Source organism: Pagrus major, chromosome 12 (genome assembly GCF_040436345.1).
Source record: "Pagrus major chromosome 12, Pma_NU_1.0".
NCBI lineage: Eukaryota > Metazoa > Chordata > Actinopteri > Spariformes > Sparidae > Pagrus > Pagrus major.
In genome coordinates, this window is record NC_133226.1 from 3,484,095 (window position 1) to 3,502,961 (window position 18,867).

The window sequence follows — 18,867 nt, forward strand, 5'->3', positions numbered from 1 at the left end:
ACGTATTCTACACATACAGACATTCAAACTGTAGTGAAACACTGCTGTGATGTCCATATGACTGTCTACAGGTCGTTTTCAGGTTGTTTTTTTTTCCAAGAACTGCGTGCATGTCGCGGTAAAAATAGACTACGAATCTCTAGATGCACTGCAGCCTCATGTGTCTGCTCTAACCTGTTCACACTGAGGCTGAAATAAAAAGCGAGACGTTTTGTACACAAATGAAAAATGGACAAAAAAACAGGTGCGTGGAGACATACTTCATACTTGGAACAGTATTTGTCAAAATAACCAGCAAGAACAACATTACAAGTAACTAAAAAATAAATTGTGCTGAGTTTAATTATTTAATTCTAAAGTTTCTCCAGTCCAGTCACAGTGTTGTTAGAGCCAGCAGCTAGTGGCCTTTAGGAGAACTGCAGTTGTATGTTGGTTGCTTTTGTTGTTGACTTTGATGAGTGCTGCTTGGGCCCCTCACATCTCATGATGAATCCTCCCAATGCAACACAGTTTCCTCAGTTTGTGAAATAAAGCCCTGAAATTGTCCTCTATGCACAAGTTATGAACCAGGTTAAGGCCCTGCCTTAGACAAACTACAGTGTGTCGAGTCATACAATGGATTGTTCTTCCTTGTTCCCTCATCCTATCAGTGAGTTTCTGAGGTGCAAAGGACTCAGGGCTCCTGATGTCCTTTATCGCTAACCCCTACATAATTAACACATCTGTTAAAAGAAGTGACATACTGAATAGCAGCACTGTGTCACTACCTGCTCACCACCAGAAGAGGGCTGTATCCTACAACGTAGGTCCTTCAGTTCAGCCCAGGTATTCAGGGGATCTAACAGTGTCACAGTGAGCACGTGCCCGCAGTGCTCAGATCCCATCTAACACCCTCATCTCTCAGCCTTTGTGTCATATGAGTCTTTCCTCTGGTGGGACTTTGAGCATGCTGTCCATCTCCAGTCGAGCTCCAGCCAGCTCCTGAGCACTGGGGCTGTACGCGCCCTCCGACTGACGCTTCTTCCTCGCCGTGAGCACCATGAAGGTCAAGCCGATGATCGCTATCAGCACACAGAAGCACAGCAGCGGGATGGCCACCATCAGCCAGGGGATTCCCTGTTTGTGGGCTTGTTTCTGCAAAGACACAAAGTGCACAGATCAGACTACAATGTCATGTTTCAGCTATCTTTGACTATTTAGTTCACTGGATGTTTGTTCAGATGTTTGCACATGTTGTTGGGCAGCACACATACCAGGATCAAATGATCTACTCTCCAAAGCACAGATTTGTTCACATTTGTTATAGTATTAGGTTATGTACCATCTCGACATTTCTACAATATGTGTCATATCACATTCACATTACTTATTTGAGACCTGACTGTTATATTTGTAGTGGTGGTGCAGCTACAGGTAAGAAAGCTGCCAAGCCAGTGACTGCAGTTCAAGACTGTGTTTAAACATCTGTGAGTAAAACCACTGGATATTTTTGAAGGTGACCAAGTCTGTGGTGACCAAATCAGGACTTTTAAACAAGAACATGATCTTTTGTTAACTGTAACAAGTGTTTTTTATGCCTGAACCTAACCTGACCATAAGCACAGAGATGTCACGTGATGAAATAAAACATTTAAACATAAAATCTGCAACAAAAGTTTCAACATATCTGTGGTTTGCAGAAACATTCATTGCCAAAATTTATTTTGGGGATTGGGTTGTAATACTAAAGAAGAAACATGCAACAAACATACGTTTGTGTCACAGATGGCACCACTGTAGCCAGGCGGGCATTCACACACAAACATGTTGAATCGATCCAAGCAGGAACCCCCGTTTCGACAGGGGTTAGACTGACACTCGTCAATCTCTGTTTCACACCTGCAAGGCAGAAAATCACATTAGGAAAGGACATAAACATACTGTGCAAACATTTTAGGCCACTCTCACACTTCTAAAGACATGTATCAATTTCAGTCAAGTGTGTCCAAGTCTTTTTTTAAATTTATTTTACAAATAATAGTAAAAAAAACCCACAATTTCTATTGCACATAGTTTTGGTTTACTTGTCCAGGTTTTGACATACTGCTCCGGGGTTTTTAGCCTCCACCAAAATGCAACATAAGTGAATAGAATACAGTCTGTGCTTATCAAAGCATCAACAAAGTCATATTTAGAATGTTCAACATCAACACGTCTTTGTAGAAACCATGTCCCTGTCACTCCACATGGATGCAGACCTCACTGTCAATTGTTTTTATTGTGACTATTTTTGCACGGAAATTTCAGACACTGAAATACCAAACCATGTCTGTAGGTCAAGAAACAAAACGAAAAATATTCACATATTCAGATATTATAGAATTGTTAATGAGGGAGAAGAAGTAGGTCCCATTTTAAGGATTTTAATATGGTAATTATACCTTTGTCCTGCAAAATCCATGTTGGGTTGACACATCAGAGAATTTTTATGAATGAATAATACATGTGTGGTCTGAATGACGAGCCCTAATACATGTATTCATCAGTTAGATTTATTCATCAAACTCTAAAGTTAGAGAAAAATGCTTTAATCTTCATATTTTGGGTGAACTGGCCATTTAAGACTCAATCACTGCACTCTAATACACAAGGTTTTAGAACTGATATAAAAAGAGTCAAATCTACACAAAAAACAGACTTACAGCATTTTAATAACATGCAAGTGTTCCATCTACAGTAAATCTGTGACATTAGTTCAATGTCAAATGTTTCTATCATGTTAAATGAATGTGAATAAATCAGTAATATAATTCAATTCATGCAGAAGTATAGCATATAAGCACACAACATTATGTGTTCATTCAATTATTACATATAAACTTAAAGGAGCACTCAGAGAAAGATCTTCATTGGCTGATTTTTTTTTTCTGCCTAAACAAACTAAATGATCAAACTCTCTTTGTTTTCATGACTGAATAAACAAACTGACCTTAAAGGACAACACAATTTATACTGTTTTACTTTGTTTATATGTGGCGGACCCTGCCACCTTTCTAGCTTCAAACGGTGTTCTGGGACCTTATTTTCCTCTGAGAACAACTTGTTTATTCACTGATGGAAAAAATACATATTTCTGAGTTTGTATCATTTCCTCATTCATATTGTAAATATTGAAAGTCTAAGTTTGGATTTCTTCACCAAAACTACATAGTGCTCCTTTAAGGGGAACTTCTACATTAACATAATGTGTTTTTCCAACATTTATTATTCAATATTAAACATAAGAGTGATGCATTTCAGAGTGGTTACTCCGTCTCCTGTAATAAGTCTATGTTTTAGGTATTTTCTTTTTAGTGAAGCTTTGTCAAATTATTTTTTCGAGTGTATCGCAGTGAGCTCACCTGCTGCCGGTAAAGCCTGGCATGCATGTACAGTTGGCTCCCCACAGCCCATCATGGCAGATACCATCATTTGCACACTGGACATCACCACACTGTAATGGAGGATAGTCCCACCTGGTGGAGAAGAGATGAAACTTTGCCTCAGTGAATGATAAGAACAGTTTTGTGTTGCACTGTAAAGCCACAGATAGCACTGCTGCTTCAAACCAACAAACAGATGGATGACTGAGTACTCACTGGCACAGAGGGCCTCTGTAGTCCTTGGGGCAGATACAGGTGTACATGTTGTGTCCGTCCTGACAGGTGCCTCCATGTTCACAGGCATGATGCTCACATTCGTCAAGATCCTCATCACAAAGTGTGCCAGCATATCCAGGGAGGCAACGACACTCAAACCCTGCTAAATAGTCCTTACAGCTTCCATGAACACAGGGCTGAGACGCACAGTCGTCAGTGTCTGTTTCACAGTGCTCTCCCTCCCAACCCAGGTCACACACACAGCCGAATGTATTAAAGAGGTCTTCACACGTGGCTCCATTCAGACAGGGATTGGAGTCACAAACAGGAGCACTGGTACAACCTAAATGAATCTTTGGTTTTCCATCTAAATGGAACTGAGATGGCTGCGGGGCTTTATAGTCATCCACAAAAGGAAGGTAGACTCCTCCGACCCTCACAGCACCCAGACAGCCAGTGAAGCTCTCTGCTATAGCCATCGTGGCTCCCTTCTCATTGAGAAAGCGAAGGCTTCCTGTGCGCTCTGGCACGCTGCTGGCGTCTGTGATTCCATCCACAGTGATGACCCAGGCAGAGGCTTTACGTTCCCTCTCAGCCATTGAGATGTTCACACGATGCCAGCTCCCGTCGGCCACTCGACGAACTCCCGTAAAGGTCATTGTCTCCACACTGTTGCCAATGTGGATCTCCACCCGGACTGAAGAGTCCAGCAAACCCACCAAGAGCAGGTCTGAGCCCCAGGAGGCTCTCAGGAGCACAGCGTTCTCTGAACGAGTCCGCAGCTCCATGTAGATGTTAGAGACGGGCTCAGCCAGCGAGCCTCCAGCACTGTAGTGCACAGGGTTGTTCTCAAACGTGGCATTGTACACACCTACAGGACAACATGGAGAAAATGACTTGCATTTGTTTGTTGCTGAACCAACAGCTATTTCACTAGATAAAGTATGCACCAACGTTTTCTCTCCAGATGTGATACCTCAACTCAGGGTATCTTCTGACCCAGAGTAATGATCTGATACCATATGTAGGCTGTTTACTGTGGTGTTCGTAGGTCAGCGGGATTGCTGTGGCACTAAAAACTGTTTAATAATCACTCCTAGTACTCCTCCTGATACACTCTGATATTTAGCAGAGCTCCAGAGGAGTCCTAACCTGTAAGGAGCTGCAGGAGATGGTTTGTCAGGCAGAGTTTTGGAAACTCTTCATGACAATGAGATTATTAAAGATAAGTTACTTTTATGACTGACTATGTGCCGGATGCAGAGGAGAGCCCTTTTCTCTCAGACACCAATGTCCTCACAGTGATCCACTGTTTTGGAACAGGAACGCGTACGTATCTGTGCTACAGTAAAGATTCTGTCAGAAGCCGGACTTCAGCAGGCAGTAATCAAACTGACTGCACACATAGCTCCTTATAAAGATAATGTGCATATGGGCAGACTGACACTATGGATGAACATAGGAGGGTTTAGTGCAAATATGAAAAAATATATGTCTTATCTACAGGTGTGTGAACTGCATTCATGACAAGGAATCCCAGTTTTACTGATGTACTGTATATTCCTGGGAAGTAATCATTCTAAAATCACAGTAAAACATTCAACTGTATGTCCAAAAATGTACCCTTTATACTAATACTACTTTTAATACTAATACTACTTATTATTATTGTTTGCATGCTGCTTATACAGTAACAGCTCTTCACAATTAAATAGATAGAGTATTTCAAAGTCAGTCAGACAGCTAATTTGAAAAATATGACTCATTTATTACTAAGCACAGTTATAAAATGATGCAGATGTTCTTACATTCATATCCATCAGGAAGGTCCACACAAAGGCCGCCATTGACACAGGGATCACTGACGCACCACACACGTGTTTCACAGGTCTTCCCAGTGTATTCCTCTGGACACGAACACGTGAAATCGTTGAATGTGATGGTGCATTCTCCTCCATTTTGACAGGGCTCCATCTGCAGAGGGAAGCAGTGGGATGTGATATAATCAAGACACAACAAACTCAGACAGCAAACACTTTTAAAACCGCAAAGCTTGAACACGTTAGCTTTACGAGATTTAAGAGGGAAGAATGGGAGAACTTCCACCATCACTGGCCTTGTAGTCGCACAGATAAAAGGAAATTAAGTCTAAATGAGGTATTTTTAGCATATCACATGGAGCATAGTGCACAGTGTTCATTCAGTTAGAGCTGATTTATATGTTACTTCCCCGGCTCATTTATCATCTGTGTGGCTACCAGTTGTAACATCCACTCATATTGACAGAGGTGTAGAATACAGTCATTATTCTACTGATACACTCCACCAACCCATCCAGTTTTTTGCTAATCTTTTGGTGATATTATTTAGTATTTCAAGAATAACTCCACCAGTGTTACACATTCAAAATCCTGTAACATAGCTACTGTTTGTTTTTTTCTGCCCTTTTAATGGGAAGCTGTGCAGAATTTTAACATAAAAACAGATATTGACTGTACGTATGGATGATGCACAAAGATTAAGATGGCTGTTTAGATTGGAACCATTCCGACTAGCCAGTTACCTGGAGGAAGCATGGGAGATAAGAAAAAAGCCCTGCAAGAAATTGGCGATACAGTATTTTGTAACTGAATTTATTTTATGTATTTATTCATTTTTGCTGATACTTGTAAAACTGGTAGATGACATATGATCTATATTGCGATGGTGTCTTGTAATCCCATGTGGGATGGGCCAGATATTGGCATGACACAGAAATAAAAATGAACTTACTTACTAACTAACTGACTACTGTAAGTACTAACCAAGACCTGTAATGTACAAAATTGGTGGAGTTACACTTTAACTAAGAACTGTTGTCCATGTACATATGTGTTTGTTACGGGGCCATAGTTCTTCAGCAGAATCCTTGTTGCTGCTCAGGTTCTGAGAGTTCTTCAAAGCACAGAACCTTTTCTGCTAAATCTAACTGTAAAGCCATTTGCCATTAAATATTCAATGAAACCAGATACAAACAAACAGTATATAAATGTGAATGTATACAATAGTGAGGCTGTTTGTAAGTTCATGTGGGACTGTAGGGAATGTATTTGGCTGACAGGAGCATAATTCTTAATATTTTTGTTCCCTCCCCAGGCAGTAATATTTGCTTTGGATTCTCCCTTTAATTTAGAAAAAATGTGGACTATAAATGGGCTAACTACAGCAGATCACATCGTCAATGCAGTTAGGTCAAATGTGTTGCAGAAAGATTTTCTGCCATTCACTGACATGCTGGTCCTATTAACTACAACTTGGACTTCCTAACTGAGACAGTTATTGTGACAGTATAAGTGTTGGGAACAAGCAGATTTCCTACCTTGCAAGTATCATCACTAACACAGCCCTTCTTTACATTTTCAGCATCACTTGGTAAATACACTTCCTCCTCATCCGAGCTGTTCCAAGCATCCACATGCAGATGCACAGAGTCTAAACGAAAGTCCTGCAGGCAACCTTTGTAATGTCCTCCCCACACATCAGAGTCCAAGTCCCCTGGAAGTCCTCCAACGTAGGCCTGATCCCCACTGGTAACATTCACCTCGGGGATCTCTCCGATTCCATAACGAAGGCCTGCATGTTCAAAGATCACCTGTCTGTGCTGGACTTCCACCTGTAGAAGCTGCTTCTCACCAGTGGTCACAAATATGGGAGCTGTCAGTGAGGCACTGTTAGGTAGAGAGCTGACAAACACCCTCCCCATCCCCAGGTAGATAGAAAAGTAGACCTCTCCCCCCTCCTCCTCTGTGGGCCTCCTCAGCTGGAACAGCAGCCCGTCTGGCTTTAATGACCTCAGGAAGAAGGACACATTGAAGTTGCTCCCGTGGCCCTTACCTACATCATAGGCACTGAAACTCACTGTGTCCTCATGGCTGTATGTCCATGAAGGGAACTCTGTCAGGGGAGATATGGAAGTTGGATTAATCACATGAACAGAACAGATTACAGTTAGTAATAGGACTTCAGTGTGAGGAATTCAATGCCAAACTTGTCAGAATCAAACAAATTAAGATTGGTTTAATGTTGCAGTAGTAAACAGAGGTCAGTTAGTGCTGCAGCTTATCATACCTCACTTTTGTTTCTGGGTCCTGTCATAAGGACAGGAGCTGTCATCACTCACAAAGCACCATACCTTTTTTGCCAAACATAGATTATGAAGTCATGAACAAACAAACCAAATATTCGAAATAGAACAGAACATCACTGGTACCATCTACAGAGCATCAGGGACATCAGTGAAGTGAGATGTCTGCACAGAGCCCAAAGATACTAAAAGACAAGACCCACCCAGCCACAGTCTGTTCACCCTGCTGCCATCTGACAACAGATACAGAAGTATCTGCTGCTGTACCTCCAGACTACAGAGCAGCTTCACTCCTCAGACTGTGAGACTCCTGAACTCATCCTGAACACTCTATTTTATAAAATAGGTGTAGCAGGACTCAAATGACTCAAACATTGTTTGTTTTTTAAACCCTTGTGTTTTAAAAAATGATTATCAAAAAATGGTTATCAAAGTAACCAATCATTAAAGTAGTAGAGATTGTCTGCGATACTCTGCCATGATCCCTCTCTGGCTTCCCATCTGCAAACCATGCCAGTTATATTTGATGGAGCACATTGCTCAGGACTGAACCTGGATCTCTGTGGTGACAGGTTTAACCCACTCTGGCCACCCCAAAACATCTGTGAAAGTCACTTTATATGCTTTTAATTTCTTTACATCGCTTATGTCTGTAACTACAACTAAATAATCAAACTCTCTTTGTTTTCATGACTGAATAAACAAACTGACCTTAAAGGACAACACAATTTATATTGTTTTACTTTATTTATATGTGGCAGACCCTGCCACCTTTCTAGCTTCAAACAGTGTTCTGGGACCTTATTTTCCTCTGAGAATAGCTTGTTTATTCACTGATGGAGGAAGTTTGTATTTTTACCTCATTAATATTATAAATATTCAAATCCTTAGTTTGAATTTCTTCTTCAAAACTACATAGTGCTCCTTTAATATTCATGCAATTAAATTTCAAAGGGAAACACCTATAGTCCTATAGTCAGGTGTATGCTGGCGGAGCTTTGTTGGGTTTTACATGATCTTGCCAGGCTTCAACCAATACGCTTGTCACAGAGCACACAGTGATTAAAGTAATCAGCATTCTATGAGGAACTACTGGCAGCTACAGGAGAGGTTTGGGTGTGACGACCAGTGAGAGAAGCAACTGTTTGTTTGATAACAACAATGGCGCCTCTGCGAGATGTTAGCAAAGCTGCTGCTATGGCATCAGCTATGTCTGAATTGGAGAGTATATTTAAAGAACAGCACTGAAGGCTTTTCTCGATGGAAAACATGGTTTCGTTCTTCTCTCAACAGCCTTCAGTAAGAGTTTGATTTACCAACTGGCTCTGCTCTGTACCTCTGCTCTGGTACCACTCTCCTACTGTAGATCTGATTGGTTGAAGTTCGCCAGTGATCAACACCGATAGATTGATGGTTTGTCCAATCAGCTGCCATTTTTAAGTGCCTGCACCTTTCCAAAAAGTTTCTAGAGGTGCCTTTTTTTCCAACCATGTGGCACATTAGGTCAGCTGTTTGTGGCACCAAGAAACATGACAGAAACTCTGTTGGGGGGTTTTTTTGGCCTTAATGGGAAAAACCTCACTGCCACCTTATCAAAGAGCTGATTGGCTCCTAGTTTTGACCACAAACGGCATGTTTTGTAGATAATCTTAAGACTGTAGGCTATAGGTTTAATGTTGTTTAATGAAGATTTAAGCAACAAACTTATTCTTTTACTAAGAGCATACTCTTTTAACAATTTCAGTCTGGCTTCCGAGCTCACCACAGCACAGAGACTGCTCTACTCAAAGTATTAGATGACTTGCTGTGCACGAACAGTTCAGACTCCTCAATTTTAATCCTCCTCTATTTTGGCTGTGCTCTTGATGTATTAATTAACTGTCTGGAACAATGGGTTGGCATTAAGGGCTCAGCTTTAAAACGGTTCAGCTCCTACCCTCTGACAGAAGTTTGCTATATTAAAACTTCTCTACTGTTACCTATTTACGTGCTTCCTCAGGTCACATTATCCTTTACTATAACATTCATTTTCACTGCTACGTAGATGACACTCAACTTTCTGTCCCATTAGACCCAATTCAAGTAATTCAAGTCATATTTTTGATGCAGGGCTTTACACTGTGGTATTACTGAGGTTAAGTGAATGGTTTGGTTTGACAGGATTTGTCAAAAAGTTTTAAAAATCTTGCTGGTGGTAAAAGTGCTTACCCTCTGAGCAGCTTTCACTATAGAAGGGACGGTAGCAGTCACACTGATAGCTGGTCCACAGGTCCACACAGTGCCCATGTCCATTGCAGGGGTCAGATTTACACCATTCAGTCTTACTGCATCCTAGCACATGGCCTTGGTCTTCTGGAAGTGTTTGGGGTAGGATAGGCTTAGAGTCGATCATCAGGTCTTCCATACATCCAATGAAGCTTGCACCACTTAAAGAGTACTCTAACAGCTCCTTTGGTGCTCCACCGACATAAATCTGAGTGAAGGCTTCAGAGGGCTGGAAAGGTGGTTCATCAGCACCACTATCTGTAACTCTGCATCCATCCCTGTCACAGCCAGGGCCTTTCAGAATCAGAACCAGACCATCATTATCTACAAACACATGAGCATCTCGCCAGTCTCCATCACTAACCAAACCAGGAAATCTTACATCCATTTCAGAGTCCTCAGAAAAGGCTTTTGCATGAAGGCCACCATTCACAATCTCCAGGAGGAGGTGGTTGTCCACATCCCCTCTGTAAAAGAGCAACATATTGGGTATAGTTGTCCGGAAACGTAGCTGTACTCCAAAACCATGGTGAGCATGGTGCTCAACCTCCCTCCTGGTCCTTTCTTCTAGATCAACCTGGATGTGAATGAATCCAGGGGTGGAGAAGGAGAACGTTGTTCTTGTGGAGCAGTGCTCATCATAGAAGCCATGAGGGCACAAGCATGTATGACCGTGTTCTTCACCCTCCAGCCACGGGTGGCAGGTAGCTCCATTCTGACATTCATGGTCCACACAGCCATAGAGTTTCACATCACAGTGATCTCCTCCCCAAGGAAGTTCACCTGGCTCCGCCTCAGGACAGTGGCAGGTGTAGGACGCCCTGCCGTCTTCACACCAGCCTCCATTCTGACAGGGCTGACTCTCACATTCATCAATGTTCACTTCACACAGCTCACCTGGGGGGAGACCACACAAAGGGTTACATATGGCCGTGCATGACTTCTATTCTTAAATCTAACATGCAACAGATGCTTCTGTCCAGTTATTACAAGGTGAAGACTCACCTAGAAATCCAACAGAGCATGTGCAGGTGTAGCCATTGATCTTATCGTTACAAGAGCCTCCATTCTGGCAGGGTTCAGACTCACACTCATCGATGTCGACAGAGCAGTTCTCTCCTGTAATGTGAAATAAATCAAAAGATTGTCAGAAGATGAAAAAAGGCGTGACAACTGATATTTTTACTGACTGGTTTCTTTAGTATTAATGACCTGCAAACCCTGGCTGACACTGGCAGATGTATCCAGCTGCATCTGCAAAGCTGAGCTCCCAGTCCAGCTCCCAGTGAGACGGATCTGAACGCTCGAAACACTCCCCACCGTTCTCACAGGGCTGCTCAGCGCACTCATCGATGTCAATCTCACAGTTTGGTCCTTCATAACCTGAAGAGAGCAAGACAGAAAATGTAGCTTGAGCTGTTATACTCACACTGAACACACTAACATATAAAAAGTCTGAGATACGTGTCTCAGATCAGTAGCAAGACTTTTTTTTATCTATTTATATGTTAACAGGATCAGACTGACGGCTTCACACCCGCCAGAGTGATCGCAACAATCAGTGGTGTCCCTCACAGTGGGATGTCATTTCAACATGAAAGTTTGATAGGTGAACACTTTTTCTTAACTTTTGTTCCAATCAACTTGCATTATGATCAGGATGGACAATGAGGATATAGAATGTAACGCTTGTGTGAGAGCTGTCACTTACTTTATACTTTTAAAATACACACAAAAACTTTATGAAAACTAACATGGTATTCAGTGGTAAATCCACAGTATAAGACGATATTATTGATTTATATTGTCTGTTATCTTGAATTTCTAAAACCAAAGATGATCATTTCATTAGTTCACGTGGTTGAGGTGAAAAGGACTCAGTATGGTCTCTTAATATTGGGGAAAGGCAGGCCAGACTTTTCCGTATCCTTCAACCTGACACATCCTGCATTTCAACAGCTGTGGAGCTCCACGACTGACCACCAGCATCAGCACAGTCCGGCCCTCTCCACTGCGCTCCAGGGGGATGTAATGGTGAGACAGCGCTGATGAAATATTTTGCAGGATTTGATTTAAGATTTGGCTTTGCTTATATCTTTTACAATTGAAAGGTGTTTATGGAATAAATATGGCTTCAATTCTCCACCTCACCATCTGCGTGGCTAATTCCCCTTGCTTCCAAAATGTTCGTACCCATGGGTCAGAGTTTACTTACAGGTGCACACATTCTCCTGTCAACTTTGTTTTTACATCAAACAATCATTGCATGGGAAGTGGTGTACGCCTCTCTCAGGACCCATTTTGTGCATATGCACATATGCTCCCTGATGATTTCACCTCTATGGGCAGTTTGTGTCTCAGTGTGAGTTCTACATGATGTGTGTGTATTTAACTGTTGTTTGTAAAAACCTACAGCTACAAGTGATCTGGGCTCACACAGAGAGCAGCCTCATCAGCTAACTTCACAACCTTTGTAGATCTGTGTGATGGTACAGAAATGTTTGGTGTGTAGCATGTAGTTCAGTACCTGGCCAGCAGAGGCAGGTGTATCCTTTGACTCCCTCTACACATGTGGCAGCATGCTGACAGGGATCAGAGGCACACTCAAGGATGTCCACTTCACAGTAGTCACCCTCATATCCAGTGTCGCTGCAGTCACATTCATAGCTGCAAGACACACAGATGAGTTGTTGTATAGCAGAATACCAAAATGCAACAATGAGCGATAACCACCCTGCAGATTTCTGCCATTTCTTCTGAAAAGAAAGTGTGAACATGCCCTCAGCAGGGATACAATCTATTGATGTATTGGTTGAGTGACCACCACCAGGGCTGAAAGCTTATGAAGAAGTGGCTGCTAACACTTAATGCTGACTCCAGAAAATCCCAAAGTCCAGTCCGTTCTCACTTCTAATGTGTGTCTGCTGATTTTAAGTAATATTTCTTCCATTAAGGAGTTATTGAGAAGAAATATTTTTGGGGATGTTTGACTCTTGCGGGAAGTTGTCGTTAAAAATGATTGTATGTAATACCAGAAAAAAAGGAGAGAGCCAGGTATGAGTCTACTGTCTGCTCTAGTGTCCACGGCCATTATGGTGTATATCAGTCAATGTTAGGAGTTAACAGGCTACTAGAGGACACAGCTTTACTTGAATTCAGGGCTTTTCTTGTTGGCCTGGTGTTAAGTTACTCTTTAAGATAAAGTAAAAATGGTTAATCTGCTATTTTTTGACTCTCCTAAAAAGATCCTTCTCTGAAGATTGTGACATTAATGGTATAATATAGCCCTCGAGTGTTGCTCTCTGAAGTTAACACTACATTTGACATAAAAGGAGCACTCTGTAGTCTTTGTTGAAGAAATGTTAATGAGCAGAGAAAGATCTTCATTGGCTGATTATTTTCTTTAAACAAACTAAATAATTAAACTCTCTTTGTTTTCATGACTGAATAAACTGAACATACAGGACAACACAATTTATACTGTTTTACTTTGTTTATATGTGGCGGACCCTGCCACCTTTCTAGCTTCAAACAGTGTTCTGGGACCTTATTTTCCGCTGAGAACAGCTTGTTTATTCACTTATGGAGAAAGTCTGTATTATTACCTCATTAATATTGTAAATATTAAAATTCCGAGTTTGAATTTCTTCACCAAAACTACATAGTGCTCCTTTAGCACCCCATGATTTTTGAGTAAGATAATGATAGAGGGAACATCTGACGGACAGCACATGGCCACCGGACCCCCACCCTGCATACGCTACCCAGGTACATGTCTTCATTTCATTCACAATCACTGTTGCAGCTCCCACAGACAGTACATCCATTTCTAGGTTTGGCCTACCTGTTCACCATGTCATGACAGACAGCTCCATTCTGGCAGGGCTCACTGGCACACTCATCGACATCAAGCTCACAGTCGATGCCGTCGAACCCGGGAAGACACTCACAGGAGTACATGCCGGTCAGGTCATGACAGGTGGCTCCGTTGCGGCAGGGGCCGGACTCACACTCATCTATTTCAGTTTCACAGTTGACTCCTGGTGAGGACGGGAACATTAGGAAGCAGGGGGAGAGAAGTACGAAAGCAATGATGATGATGATGAAAGGTGAATTGTCATATCTGGTAGATGTGCTCTTGTATATACTCAAATGATCAGTCACATTTCAACCACATTGAACTGCCCAAATGCCTACATCAGTGTGTCTATTCTGGTCTGCAGATACCTGTGATGGTAACAGCCTTTCTTTACATTCTCTAAACAAACTGATAGAGTGAGTGGGGAATGCAGGAGTGCTGATCTGACCCCACCACTAACAGATAACACGAAGCTCCTCTGACACAGAGCAGAGTCATGGAAGGAGTGTAAGAAAAGCAAGACGGGAGTGTTTTCTCTCACTCTGCACAGAGACTTTATCTGAACCAGTGATAAGAAGCCTGACTAAGAACATCTTACTGTGCACTTAAAATACTCCTCGTGCCCAGTTTATCAGGAACAAGACACTTTGGAATTAACAAATGATGGTGAGGAAAACAAGAAGTAGAAAAACCTCTAGAAGAACACATAAATGTTGACAGGAAGCAGAAAGTCCTTGTCTCACTGCTGATGTGTTCTTAGAGGAGATGATTCATGATGACACAGGAGCAGCTTCATTCACAGCTTTCAACAAGAGCAAACACATATGTAGGAGGTGTGTGTGTGTGTGTGTGTGTGTGTGTGTGTGTGTGTGTGTGTGTGTGTGTGTGTGTGTGTGTGTGTGTGTGTGTGTGTGTGACTTTCTTATGTACCTGCAAAGCCCACCAGGCACTCACACTGGTAGTGGTCCTTCTCATTGATGCAGGTGGCGTTGTTCTCACAGGGCCGTGAAGCACACTCGTTGATGTCGATCTCACAGTTATAGCCCTGAAAACCAGGCACACAGAAGCAGTGGAACTCTGCCACTCCGTCTATACAGATAGCTCCGTTCTGACAGGGCTCTGATGAACACTCATTCACATCTTCCTCACAGGTCATCCCCTCAAACCCTGGCGCACAGAGGCATTCAAAGCCCTCTGGTCGTAACACACAAGTCCCATTGTTCCTGCAGGGCTCATCGATGCAGTCAGTCACATGAGTCCTGCAGTCCTGTCCTCCGTACCCGGCAGGACATCTGCAGAAGTATCCGTTCAGCTGGTCCACACACAGAGAGCGGGGCTCGGAGCACGGGTTGCTCTGACACTCGTCCACCTCCTCTGTGCAGTTATCTCCCGTTAGTCCATCGGGGCAGATGCAGTGGTACTCTGTGGTGCCAGGGGTGCTGGTGCAGTTTTCACACGGATCAAAGGAGCAGGCATCATAGAGTTCATCACAGTGTTTGCCCATGTATCGGATTCCCTCTCTGGTACAGATACACGCGTAATCATCCATGGTATCCACACAAGAAGCTCCATTCTGGCAGGGTGCAGACAAACATTTGTCTGATGTGGCTGAGCACAAGATTCCTGGAAAATAAAGGATTCATTAATGCACGTTAACTTGAGATAATGTAATAAGTAACATGGCATAAAAAAGACTGATTGCAAACACGGCCATTCTAGACTTCCGTACTGCTCACATAATGACACTTTGGTTCATGTCAGGTCAGTCGCATGAGTAACAGGATGCTACTGGGACAATATTTAAATGTCTGCATTTAGCAGCAACAAACAAGTGGATGAACTGAATTGTGTGACTGAAATAGGTCACCTGCTTTTAAACCTGTTACACTTATTCATTGTGACATTCCCTCTAATCTTCTCTCACTTCACTTGAACAGACAGACTGTTGGAGAATCCTGGCACTGATGTTCAGACGTAGAGGTGTTAAATCCTTACATATACTGTACAACTAAACCCACCCACACATGTCCAGGATCTGCTTTGTTTAAGTATGATTTATTGACTCATTTCACTTCCTACACCTCAAAATGAATTGAGTTCAGTTCAGTCCTAACTAACTGGAGGGGAGCTACAGGCTTTTAAACTCTGTGTGGGAGTGTCCTTACAGTCTGGGATGAAGTTGGTTCTGCTGGACAGAGTGCTGTCCTGTACTGTGGCCTACGACATTACTTATCACCCACCTACAACGCAGTACTGAGTTCCCTCCCCAGACAGCTTAACAACCATTCACACCTGGGCTCATCTAGCCCTAACAACCCATATGAAGGCTGGTTGGTTCAATGTCACACAGAGTTTAAAAGCCTGCAGCTCCTCTCCAGTTAGTTAGAACTGAAGAAGCCTCTTGGATGAGATGTGAAACGTCTTCAAGAAACTGAAACAAGTCCAGTTGCCTACAATACATCACCTAGAATTACCATGACCTGGATGACTGAGAACCTTCATCAACAATTTTTCAGTCCAAGACATTCTCTGAACTGAGAGGCTGCACCAGCGACTCTTTGCTGTTTGATTAATGATTTCTATATTAATACTGAAAAATATGAACACAGAGAAAAACTGACTGGGGATTCCAGTACTTTGTTTTAAATATCTTCCATGACTCTGGACAAGACACCGTAGGAAGTACACAAAAAAGTCATGGACATACCTCCTGCAATATCTGACCTTATGTTTCCAAGTATCTATTTGAAGGTTGTTGTTGCTTTTATGTATTTCTCCCTTTAAGGCCTCTTATATTCATTTTGTGGCTTATTTATTTTATGATGACGTGTCAGTTAACCTCTGGGTGCAGGACAAATATGACTGGTTGAGATACAGACAAAAGCTTCATCAAAAGTTATCATTTATTTATTTGTTTAATTTGTTTCAACAAACTAAACTGGTGTCCTTTAATATTAATTGGTAATATTTTTGATCATGTCTGTGCAGAGGAGTGTCAGTGGCAGGAAGCTCTGGACGAGAGTTAGCTATGCCATCTATTCCTTTTCCAAATTCATTTCACAAATGTAAAGCTGGAGTTGGTAAGACTGTAGAAACCAGTATGAGCAAGCAAGTATCCAACTGAAAAAATCCCACCCCCTCCCTCCAGAGCCACTCCTCCAGAGCACACACTGCCTGCCCACACAACGCTGCCCTTTAGCTCTCACTTGCCAGCTGGGAGATGTGTTAGCGGCTAGTTTGCTATATTCCTTGAGCTGTCTTAGCTTTGTTTGTCTTCTAGATACATAAACAATTAACTCTGTTATATGCCACAATCATACACAAGTAAAATAGCTGTCATGAACGTACAGCAGTATGAAAAGACCACCCTGTCTGACAGTTACTCATTACTGCTGGAGGTGTGTGCTTTGTGCCTCTGGGTTGGTGGCTGAATGACGGTCTGTCACTGCCATTGCTGCTTAGTCGTTCTTTGGCTGGGGCTGTGTGCTTTGTGCTACTGAGTTAGCTGCTTGATCAGCAGCCTCAGGAGCTGTGTGGCCTACTGTGAGCGCAGCACATCGTTGTCATTGCTAACCATATTCAACTAGCATTACTTTATGTTTCACTCACATGTAAGAAAAACAAACAAACAAAGCAAAGCAAAACAAAGCTATAGCTAGCAGCCTACTCACTGCTGTCCAGTTAGTATTTTAGTATTTCATGCCGGCTGAATTAAATGATGGGCAATTTGATGTGGATCCTGCATCTGGTGAACTTAAATTATGGTAAGCAGTTATGGGTGCATATAAAGTGATACTATACAGTTTTATATTGATTTAGACTTGACTGAATTAAAGGGGACTGTTTGGCCTTGGCAGAGTTATGTGCTCTACAGAGTGCCATTCTAGTTGGTCTTGAGGCACTGTTGAACACTGGGCCTGCCCAGCAGGCTGTTCCTTCTGTGAGATAAATAATTATGTTTCTAGTCGCAATTAGCTTGTAGCCAGTGCAAATAATGACTGTATTGTGCAGTATCCTCCATGAATAGCCACTCTCAATTTGTGGGGCTGTCCATATGTTGCCTCACAAAGTGGATGTGAATATATGAAGGGGGGGTTGGGGGCAGGGTAGTTTAGTGAGGATTTACAATACATAGCTGTGTCCCCTCACCACTCAATGCCATGAGGTCTCTGTGGAATCAGTCCACATTCCTTTTATTAGGCAAATCTCAACTCCCTGTCCAAAATAACCCCATCCACCACTCCCAGCCTCCCTGCCCCCAACACTTTGATCAGTGTCCCGTTTCCAAATTCTCACTGAAGTGGAAGATATTAACAGTGAAGGGAGTTATGGAGGGGAAGAATAGGGAGGCAGAAAGAGATAGAGGGGGAATATTTAATGAGATACATTAGTTACTTGTTTTACTTATTGCAAAAGTTTCCCCTCATTAGGTTTTAATGAACAAGAGAGAGAAAAGCAGAAGATTTTACACATTTTGAGTATTTGTTTTCTTTTGACCCTTTCAGAAGACCAATATCTGTTTGGTCCTCCTGTAATTACAGGCAGAGGTGTTCAGAGCACAAGTGAAAAGATACTGATAAAAACATCAATCATGATTTGGTTGAATAACCCTTCTCACTGAGGTGTAATAGACTTCCTAGTCTAAGATTAAACGTAGTCAATTCCAACTAAAGACAAAGTCATTTCAAAACCATCTGTATTCTTTCCAAAGATCAGCTCAAAGGACTCAGTTATGTATTACACCAACAATCATTCAGGACAATCTGTTTGGTTAAAAGGCCCTAAAAAGGGATTTCTCAAACAGCTGCTTACTATGAGTTGTCCAACATCAATATACTCACTTCTGCAATTTTGGTCATTGAACAAATGTTCTGTATTTTGAGATTTGTTTTGTCTCTTCTCTACTCAGTGGTTTGGTGTCAGCATATGGAATCAGATTTGTGTCAATACAAAACAAGAGTTTGACAGAGAATAAAACCTGCTTAAGCAAAAACATGTTATTG

The 18,867-nt window shown here is 42.1% G+C and overlaps 1 protein-coding gene across 1 annotated transcript in view; it reads right to left on the minus strand.

Moving 5' to 3' along the window:
* Positions 1-912: 912 nt before the first annotated feature.
* The window catches only part of crb2a (crumbs cell polarity complex component 2a), a 28,220-nt gene continuing 10,265 nt past the window's right edge, over positions 913-18,867 (minus strand). Inside the window, exons 2-13 of the mRNA XM_073478493.1 lie at positions 14,795-15,487; positions 13,850-14,045; positions 12,533-12,672; positions 11,218-11,388; positions 11,011-11,124; positions 9,949-10,902; positions 6,976-7,550; positions 5,426-5,591; positions 3,618-4,488; positions 3,381-3,494; positions 1,752-1,878; positions 913-1,134 (exon numbers count right to left, since the gene is read on the minus strand). Coding sequence (XP_073334594.1) covers positions 913-1,134; positions 1,752-1,878; positions 3,381-3,494; positions 3,618-4,488; positions 5,426-5,591; positions 6,976-7,550; positions 9,949-10,902; positions 11,011-11,124; positions 11,218-11,388; positions 12,533-12,672; positions 13,850-14,045; positions 14,795-15,487 — 4,343 coding nt within the window. The remainder of the gene's footprint in view (positions 1,135-1,751; positions 1,879-3,380; positions 3,495-3,617; positions 4,489-5,425; positions 5,592-6,975; positions 7,551-9,948; positions 10,903-11,010; positions 11,125-11,217; positions 11,389-12,532; positions 12,673-13,849; positions 14,046-14,794; positions 15,488-18,867) is intronic.